The sequence below is a fragment of the Sarcophilus harrisii genome, chromosome 6 (assembly GCF_902635505.1).
Source record: "Sarcophilus harrisii chromosome 6, mSarHar1.11, whole genome shotgun sequence".
NCBI lineage: Eukaryota > Metazoa > Chordata > Mammalia > Dasyuromorphia > Dasyuridae > Sarcophilus > Sarcophilus harrisii.
The window spans coordinates 244,187,440-244,197,144 of NC_045431.1; the positions used below are offsets into that span (position 1 = coordinate 244,187,440).

A 9,705-nucleotide genomic window follows, 5' to 3' on the forward strand; every position below is an offset into this window, starting at 1 on the left:
TTTTTTTTTTTTTGGGGGGGGGCTTCTTTCTTGAGATGGGCCAAAGTTTGCCAACTCTACTGAATCTATTTCCTCGGCTTCCTTTATTCCTTTCTAAGCTTTAATTTTTCCAACCAAGAATTTAGTTGAAAAAAGAAGATCATTCTCTGGGCAGTTTTATCTTCAATTCGGTGATTAGATGACCCTTTTTTTGTTTGTTATTTGGTGATAAGATGACACACTTTCTTCACACGTTTGATATCTCCACATGGGCTTATAATCTGATCAGTACTATCTATAGTTCTGTCCTTAAGAGTTGATATCAGCTTCTGACAACCAGACAAAACTTGGACCAGCATGGAATATGTTGGTAAATATGGTGTTATCCTTTGACCCAAACATTGTCTTCTAGCTGCTAGTTGCCTTCTTCAGGCAATGTGATCTTCAGATCATCTTATCTCTGTTGATCCAAAGTACCAGAATCCTTTTCTTTCTTTCTTCCTCAGCAACTTTTACATCTTTCTAGGAGGCCGATTTGTTCCCCGTGCTTCACCCATTCCTTATATGATTGAATTTGGAAACATTTCTATTCTTATCTGATGAATTCTCATCTGCATGTCTATACCAGTACTACTGGGACAACCCTTCTTATCTTTGTACAGTCCTAAATTAATCAGTTTATAATTTATTTTTTGTTTCAAAAATTGACTTTTACACTTTTGAGCTGATATTTTTGCCCATCTTTCCTTCCCTCTCGCCCTCCTAGGGAGCCATTCTGCTATCAAAGCCAGCACTCGCCAGGGTCCCCGCTACCTGGCGAACAGGATTTTGCAGGCCGATCTCCTCCAAATTAGCCCCTTTGGGAGCTGCTATCACATGCTGTGCAGTGGCTAGTTCTCCACTTTAGTCTCTCTTTGCATCAGAAAGCTCTTGAGAAAGCTCTCTGACCTTTTCTCTTTCTTTTGGAATCTTATCTGGGCAGAATTTCAAAGTTCTTCCGGGGAGACTTGGGGGGGGGGTTTTCTCCAAAACTTCAGAGCGAGCTGTTTTCTATACTCTGAGGAGCACCTTCCTGGCTGCTGTTTGGGGGAGGGGCTGGGAAGGGGTCACCCGGGAGCTGACTGAGGGGTTGGGGAGAGAGCAGAGGAAAAGGAAGGGGGCAGTTCTTGTGACTAAGGTTGGCTGCTTCTCCTTGAATTTTCCGGAAAGTCCCCCCCAGTCTGGCACACCCCAAAGTGTTCCAGAAATAAGAGCAGGGCCTAAGGTTGCCATGAAGCTTGATAGGAGTTTGAAGGAACTTAAGAGATTATATAGTTTCTCATTTTTTCCCTCTGTTTAATTAATGCTTTTGGTTTTATACCAGTCATTTGCGGGGATACTTAACCACCCACCCCCGGTCTTCCCTAGTTAACAAAACAACAGTGATGCTATCTGACAGGGTATGGACCATTCCACACCCATAACACCCCGAAGGCTGGAAGGTCCATTCCCTTATTTCTTCTCAGGGCAGGTTAGTTTTCATTCTATAGTTTTCCCCTTTGTTTTGTTCTTTTTTTGTTTTTATTTTCCATCTCCCATTTTACCAAAGTAGGGGCTGATGCTAAGAGGGTCTAAGTACCTGAATCAGAAGCATCTTCGCCAATAAGCAGCAAAGCCTGGGTTCTGGGTCCAGTCTGTGTGATGTTCTGTGCCCCTGGTGCCCTGCGGATGGAAGATCATACTGGTCCGGCTTGGGGGAGGAGGCGGCCAAAGGAAGGGACAGTAAGTCAAAGGGTAAAGAGTCTGACCTGGAGCCAGAGGGCCTGAGCTCAAATTCTGAGTCTCCCTCCCCCAGAGGTCCCCCCTTGTACTCCTCCCCAGTCCCCCAGTCACTCCCCTTGTGCTCTCTGAAGCAGCAACTCCAGCCTCCTGCCCAGTGCTCCCTCGGTGGCTCTCCCTCCTCATCTCCCCCTCCTGGCTTCCCTCAAGTCCTGACCACATCCCACCTCCCACAGGAAGCACCTTCCTTCCTTTGGTCATTTCCAGGTTATCCTGCATAGAGCTTGTTTTCACCTAATTTTCCTGTTACTTTTTCCTTTAGCCGGGACCTTGGACCAGCCCTTACCTGACAGGCCTCGGGCTCCCCATCTGTAAGGTGGTGGGTGCTGGGTGCCCAGTGGTCTCCAGGGGGCCCAGTCTGCAATCCCAGGCTGCTCCGGAACCTGGCACCGGGATCTCCAGCCAGCTCCTTCCCAGGCACCCGGTCGTCTGCTTAAGTGAGGGGATAAGGACCATTTTGTTACCGTGAGGAAGTGCCATCGACCAAAACCTGGGCATCCTGGGGTGGCAGGTGTCTCTGTGGAACCTTATTTACCGATTCCTCTGGTTCGGTTACTTTTATTTTGTGAGCTTCAGAGTTTTCCCCACTCCCTACTCCAAATAAATGGATCTAGAATCAACTGAATGGTGCCCAGCACCGAATGACTACTCAGGCAGCAGCCTGATTAATCCGGAGGCACCTGACCAGGCTACTTCCAGGCTCCAAGAGTCTGGGGCTCCCTGTTGCTTTGAACTGCCTCCACCTGGTTTTTAAGGTCAATTCTGGCCCCCGTTGTTTTATTGAAATAAAAATTGCTCTTTCACACGTTACAAACTAAGCCAATGCAGCCAAACACTTACTTAGGTTCTAATCTGTTGTTATTTGTCCTTCCCTCTCCAAAAGAAGCCCGACATCAGGGAGGGGACCCCATGACATACAAGTGAATTGGGTTTGAGGGAGGGAGGCTGGGCAAGGTCACCGCCTCACTTCCCGCCCCCCAGAGCCACTGGGCCCAGCGCCCAGACACAGACCGGGAGGCTGGAGACGGCCGGACGCAGGGGGGGTCTGGGCTTTCTGAGCTAAGATCTGACAGGCCTCAGTCTGACTGAAGCAAAACCCACTCAGTGATTACAGCTGGGGAGCAACTGAGGCAGAGACAGGCCTTTTACGTAATCAAAAATAAAATAAATCAGGAGGGAGAAGATGCTCAGGCCTTCAGGCCCAAACAGAAATGACTGATGTTTACCTTCACTCTGAGTTAGCCAGGACCCAAGCAATGACCCTCCGGGGTTTGGCCTGGGTCCCTCTGTTGGCCAATCAAGCCCAGTCGGAGTGATTTGGTTTCCAGGGCGCGGAGGATACCAAGACAAGCAAAAGAAAGCCAAGCTATACCTCCTCCTTTTTCTCCTCCTCTCTTCCCTCCTTGTCTTTCTCCTCTCTCTTCTTCCTTCTTCCTCCTCCCTCCTCTTTCCCTTCCTTTCTTTTCCTCCTCCCTGTTTCTCTTTCCCTCCCTTCCTTCTTTCTTTCCTCCTCCCTCCTCTTCCTCCTCCTTCCCTCTCCTTTGTCCTCCCTCCCTCCCTCCCTCTCCCCTCAGACAGACCCACTGGATGGCTCTGAGCCCTGCTGAGGGCCTCCCTGTCAGCCTCAACTCTTTCCCTCCTCCTCCATCCTCCATTCAGCCACTGACTGATTTTATAATTATCTAAACATCTTTAAAAAACGCGGGTTTCAGGAAGTCTGGGCCAGGAATCCCTGGGTGGCTGCCCACGGGGGATCCCTCCACTTTACAGAGAAAAGTGAGGCTGGAAAGGGGGAGGCTCTGCCTGAGGCCCCTGTTATTTCCCTCGCTCCCCAGGCTCCAAGTCTCAAGGCTTCTGAGGGACTTTGAGGAAGCTCCCTTCCCTTTCTGGGGCTCCGAGGCAGAGCAGGGGCCAGCTGGGTGGCCAGGCCCTCCCACAAGGCCTGGAAGGATCCCCTGGGCCTCTGAAAATCCTTGGGAACAGGAGATCCTCCCCCAGATCTCAGGGGTCCTGCCCCGAGTGACCCCAGTCTCTCTGAGGGGCCGAGATGTCTGGCGGACCAGGGTGCACCTCGAGGTCCTGGGGGTAGGTTCAGAGCTGCCAAGGGCAGGGGGCAGGGCCCGTCCCCGCTGGGCGCTGCTCGGGCCCCAGAACGAATAATCAGTAACCCCAGGAGGTTGGGGGCTGACCTGCAGGGAGCCCCCGACACTCGTCAGGCCCTCAGGCTCATTCCTCCAGAGAGGGCAAGGGTTCCATCAGCTGAGCTCCCCCCCCCCAAGCTCTGGCACCTGCCCCCCCACCCCGTCTGCTTCCCTGTCCCCGGTGGCTCCCGGCTCTGAGGACACTGAGGGTCTGGGGGGCCAGAGTGGGGGGGGGGCTTGGAGTCTGGGGCCTGCTCAGCGCCGACGCTGCGTTCTAAGGCCCCTATGCCGTGTTCGGGGGGGGGGGGGCGCTTGCCCTCTGTGTGTTCTAGAGCCCTTGGAGTTCTGGTGAAGCCCCCGGAATCCTGTAAAAGCGTCCCATGAGCAGCTGGGGTCACAGAGGGGCCCAGTTAGGCTGAAAGCGTCTCCAAGGCTCCCAAAGAGCCCGGGGTCCAGGCTGAGACCACCCTGAGGGGGGGCCTCCCAGCTTGGACCTCCGTCCGCTCAGGGGGACCACTGAAGGGGGAGGGGCTCCCCCAGAGAGCCCCCATCTGAGCCCAGGCCCCACCCCCACCTCCCAAACTCCCGAGGTCAGGATTATTCAGCCAGCTTTCCCTCGAGAAATCCCTCCCACCCTTCTTCCCCTCCCCCCACCATGACAAAGCAAGTTTTCAGAGGAGCAGGAGCTGGGAAAGTGCAGAGTCATGGTGGGACAGCATTCCCCTCCCCCAGCCCCCACTGGCCTCCCGGCCTGGGCCCCCTCCCCCCCAGCCACAGAGAAAACATTCCCAGGAAAGGGGGGAGGGGGCTTTGCCGCAGCCCCCCACCCAGGTGTGTGCACACACACTCATACTGTTTGTCCAGCCCCCCCCCCAGCCCTCAGAGGCACAGGGACAATGGCTGGGCGCCCCCACCTCCGGCCCCTTGGAGCTGCCCGTGCTCTGGGCGCCTCCCTTGGCTTCTGGGGTTCTGACACTGGCTCTCCGGGCATTCCCTTTGAGACCTCCGGCTGCAGGGTCCCCGTCCCTCCGAGCTGGGACATCCCCAGGGCTCTTCGGACTCAGAAACCTGGTTCCAAGGCCCACGGTCGGTGCTGGGGCCTAAGGCTCCCTCGTCTGGGCTCCGGTCTGAGGGCCCTCCATTCAGACCTGGGGACTGGAACTCGAGCCCCCGCCCGGGCCAAGTCCTGGACGCCACGGGAGGCGGCCTCTGGCCCCCGGCCTCCCCCAGGCCCACCCTGAGAAACGCACGGGGAATCCCCGCCACCAGCTCGGGCCCAGCTCGGGCGAAGGTCTAGGGCAGCTCCGGCCCCTCCTCCTCCTCCATTCGGCCTCCCAGGGCAGGGCCGCAGGCTCGGCCTCTAGGCGAGGACTTCCCCGTCCTGCCGAGCAGCAGCCCCCAGCCCGGGGCCAGGTGTCCGTCTGCGGACTGACCAGAGCTGCCCGTGACAGGACCGAGCCGAACCCTCGTACCCCTCGTCTCCCCCACACCCAGCGGGTGCCTGGTATACAGGAGGCACTTAATCAGTGCCGGGGCTGACCTCTGGGGAGTCCCTGAGCTGCTCACCCGAGGGGGGCCGCGATCTGAACTTGGAGCCTTGGGTTTCAAATAGAGGAGACTCCTGCAGACCCTGCTCAGAACCGATTCTAAATTCATAAAATAAACCCTCCTCCTCCTCCTCCTCCTATTATCCAGATAAACATTCATTTTCCCCGTTCGGTTTCCGGCCCCTGCGGGTGGGCTTCGGGCCCCAGGTGAAGAAATCCCCCCCAGCGCTCCCGGCGGGCCCGGGCCCTTGTTCCTTGTTCTCCAGCCGCAGCTGCCCCTCGGGCTCACGTGACCCGTTCCCGGAGCCGCCCGGCCAAAGAACAGATTTCCCCCATTTTCTTTGCCCAACTCGGCTGCACAAAAGGCTTTCTCGGAGGACCAGGTGGCCGCCCCCCTCCCAGTTTGGGGGGGGGGGGCGGATGGCGGGAAGCGTGACATCAGCGCGTCCCACCTGGGCCGCCGGGGAGAGCCAGGGGGCCGTATCTGCTTTGAGCAGGAGCCAGGGAGGGCCCGGGAGCATCCCCAGCCGAGGGCTCGGGGTTATCTCTTGGCCCAATCGTCCCTGCCACCCCCGCGCTCCCTGCTTCTGGGAGATAGGCCCGACCGTGCGCTGGGGGCCCCTTTCCCGGGAAGGAGCCCCGGCTGCTGCCCTCCCGCAGGCCCCGCCATCCCACTCCCCGCGGAGAAGGGGGCGCGGCCTGCGCTGCCTGACCTCCCAGCTCCCCCGAGGCCCCGCCGCTGCCCCCGCTCCGCAAGGGGCCAGTGCCCTCCCCTGGGCCCGGGCCAGGAGCTGATGACGACCGTCTCCCATCCTCGAATGGCCCCTGGGGACCGTTAGGCCGGGCGGGGGAGGGGGCGCCCGTCCCGCTGGCAGGGCCCAGGATCGGGGGAGGAGGGGCCCCTGCGGAGACCCTCCTGCTCCGGGTCCCCGTCCCAGGGGCGCCTTGCAGGTGGCCGGACCCCGGGGCCAAAGTCACCCCTCGGAAGCACGCGCCGGGCCGTTCCGGCCCCGGCAAGGGCACAAGCCCCCCGGACCCTCGCGGGCCGTTCCCTCGGCGGGGCGGAGCCGCCTTTGTCTCCGTATGGGGAGAGAAAGGCCGCCCGCTTGCTCTTTCCCTGGTCTTTGTGCTGCCGCGCACGTGACGGCCAGGCCGGACCCCGGGAGGCAGCCGGACCGCGATGACCTCGGGTCAGACTGCGCGGGTCCCGCGCCTCAGTTTCCCCATCTGTAAAGTGGGGCTCGGAGACCCCGCCCAGTGGGGCGGAGGGCCGAAGCCCCATCTCCCCAGGAGGGGTGGGGGGGCCCAGACGCCGCGCCCTTCCCGGCTCCGGGGCCCGGCCCCCCAGCGGCCCCTCCCCAGGGTCGGTCTCTGCAGCTGCAGCCTGGGAGGGGGGCTTCGCCCCGCGCCGCCGAGACGCCCTCCCTGATTTCTCCCCACTCCCGGGGGAGGGACCCTCCTCCTAAAGGCAGCGCATCAAAAAAGGGGGGGGGCAGAAAGCCCTTCCAGACAAAGGGGCGCGTGGGCTCAGCCCAACCCCCCCCTTCGCAGTGCACCCCCAGCCCGGGCCGAGCGCAGCCGTGGGCGTGGGCAGGGGAGGGGGAGAGCTCGCTTCGCGGAACAGCGGGAGATTCCAGCCTCCGCCCGCCCCTCCCCCTCCGCCGTGCGGCGCAAACTCCGCCTGAGGGGCTGCGAGGGAGCGGGAGGGAAGGGCGGAGGCCGCGAGTCCCGTGATCCCGGGCCCGCCCCCCGCGCGGCCATTGGCGGGCACTGGCGTGACGCGGGGCGGGGCCTCGGCGCGGCTATAAAGGCCCTGCGCGGGCGGCCCGCAGTCGCCAGAAGCGCAGGGAAGGGGAGTCGCTGCGGTTTCCTGCTTCAACAGTGCTTGAACGGAACCCGCCGCTCGATTCCCGGCCGGAGCCGCCCTTAGCCACCTCTCCACCTTCACCTCCACTAACCAACACTTCTTCCGTCCTTCCGTTCGAGCAGCAGCCGTCCGCCTCAGCCGCCCCGGCCCTCGCCGCCGCCGCCGCCGCCCCAGCCTCAGCCGCAGCCGCTGCGCAGCCGCCTCCTCCCTCCGCCTCCTCGCCGCCGCCATGACGACCTCATCTCCCTCTCAGGTCCGACAGAACTACCACCAGGACTCGGAGGCCGCCATCAACCGGCAGATCAACCTGGAGCTCTACGCCTCCTACGTCTACCTGTCCATGGTGAGGACGGGCCCGGGGCGGGCGGGGCCGGGGATGAGGCCCCGGGGGGGGGGGGCGGGGAGCCTGCGCCTGCGCACTGGAGCTCCGGCGAGGCCCCGCCTCCTGCTCCCGGGAGCCCTGGGGCCGTGCGCTCCAGGGCGGGGCCCGCCGAGCCCGCGTCTGCAGCCCTGGGCCAGCAGCTCCTGTTGTGGGGCTTCGCGGGCCCCGCGCCTCGGCCCCCGCAGTCGGGGTAACGCCTGTGCCCGCTCTCCTTTCAGTCTTTCTACTTCGACCGCGATGACGTGGCGTTGAAGAACTTCGCCAAGTACTTCCTCCACCAGTCCCACGAGGAGAGGGAACATGCTGAGAAGCTGATGAAACTCCAAAACCAGCGCGGCGGCCGCATCTTCCTGCAGGACATTAAGGTGGGCGGGGCCCGGGGGGGTGCGGGGGGGAGGGGAGGAGGCGGGCGGGGCTCGGACTGACCGGCGGCCTCTGCGCGTTACAGAAACCGGACCGCGATGACTGGGAGAGCGGGCTGAACGCAATGGAGTGTGCTCTGCACCTGGAAAAAAATGTCAATCAGTCGTTACTGGAATTGCACAAGCTGGCAACTGACAAAAACGACCCCCATGTGAGTATCGGCCCCTCCCCCGGTGGGCGTGGCTGCGGGACCTATGTGATTTCATCGAAACCCACTACCTGGACGAACAGGTCAAGTCCATCAAACAACTGGGTGATCACGTAACCAACCTGCGCAAAATGGGGGCCCCCGATTCTGGCATGGCGGAATATCTTTTTGACAAGCACACCCTTGGAGACAGTGACAACGAGAGCTAAGCGAGAGCGGAGCCGCACCTGGCTTCCCCCACACCCGAGAGGTGTGGGCGAGACTCCCACTGTCTTTCAGTGCATGCATATTTTGGTTATCTGACCTTTTCATAATCTGTACCAAAAAACTACCACCATTTACATCCCAATAAAGTGACTTGGTACTGATGAAATGACTGTGTGCCGGGCGTTCTTTCGGGGCGATCCATAAGGGAGGAGGGGCTGGTGAACCTGTGGCTCATCACAGGTGAGGTGCTCCCCAGAGGTGCTTATCGGGAAAAGGGCCAATAAATAGTGGGGAGCGGGGGAGAGAGGCTGCCACCTTCTCTTCTAGCCCAAGAGTCCCAGTGGAGACGCAAGTCCTGCTTGCAAATCTTAGTCTGCCGAAAGCAATAGGTCCTTTGTTCTGGCTTGGAGGGGTCACACAGGCCTTTCCCCCCCCCCCATCTTATCAAGGGCAGTGAACACTTGGAGCTCTCCCGGTCCAGCTCTATTCATTTGCACCTGCTTTCCCTGGGTGCGAGTGAAATGTGAAAACAAGCAGACTTGTAGAGCGGTGGGGGGGGGGGGGGTTAGCAGAGATGGCCTTGGCCAGGGTGGGGTCATTGCTCTGCCTATAGCTGGCACCCCAGGGAGAGCGACTTAGGGGCATTTAGGTAGATGTTCTCTGGCCCAAGCTGAGACGCCCTGAGCCATTACCTGCTGCCCAATAAATCCCAGTGGTTCCTGGCCTTCCCTGCTCTATCCACCAGCCGTCCTGTGCCAGGCCTAGGGACTGTCCCTGGAAATCCGGGGAGTCCCGGGATCCCCAAAGCTGTGGGTGGTGGGAATCCCCCAAGTGAGTGCCAGGGGCGTGGGGGCTCCAAGCCCCAGCTAGGCACCCAAAGGTGGCAGGACACAGCTTCCGAGCCACACACGGCTTTTATTTTGGAACGCAGGGGCAAGAGCTTGGGGTGCAGGAGATTTCGAGCCTCCTGGGGTTGAAGGAAACGTCTCTCTCTCTGTTGGGAGGGGCTGGTGGGCAACTGCCCAGAACAAAGCAAGAGAAGGAAGAATAAGGAAGCGAATGCCAAGGCGCCACCTAGGTGGGCCTGGGCTGCCCCTTCAGGGTGAGCAGGTGGCAGGAACTGCTTTGGCCATGGAGTCTGCCCTTCCCTCTTTCCCTCTCCTCTTCCTTTCCTCACTTCCTTCCTCTTCCTC

The 9,705-nt window shown here is 60.1% G+C and overlaps 2 protein-coding genes across 2 annotated transcripts; both read left to right on the plus strand.

Moving 5' to 3' along the window:
- The first annotated feature begins 4,834 nt into the window (after window positions 1–4,834).
- LOC116420097 (basic proline-rich protein-like) lies at window positions 4,835–6,324 on the plus strand. Its single transcript, XM_031943654.1, has 3 exons — window positions 4,835–5,024; window positions 5,071–5,442; window positions 5,888–6,324. Exons 1-3 carry the CDS (start codon window positions 4,835–4,837, stop codon window positions 6,322–6,324), a joined length of 999 nt encoding a protein of 332 aa, XP_031799514.1.
- Window positions 6,325–7,300: 976 nt separating this feature from the next.
- FTH1 (ferritin heavy chain 1) lies at window positions 7,301–8,678 on the plus strand. The gene is made up of 4 exons (XM_031941577.1): window positions 7,301–7,695; window positions 7,953–8,099; window positions 8,183–8,308; window positions 8,350–8,678. Exons 1-4 carry the CDS (start codon window positions 7,582–7,584, stop codon window positions 8,512–8,514), a joined length of 552 nt encoding a protein of 183 aa, XP_031797437.1. The 5' UTR covers window positions 7,301–7,581; the 3' UTR covers window positions 8,515–8,678.
- The last annotated feature ends 1,027 nt before the right edge of the window (window positions 8,679–9,705 follow it).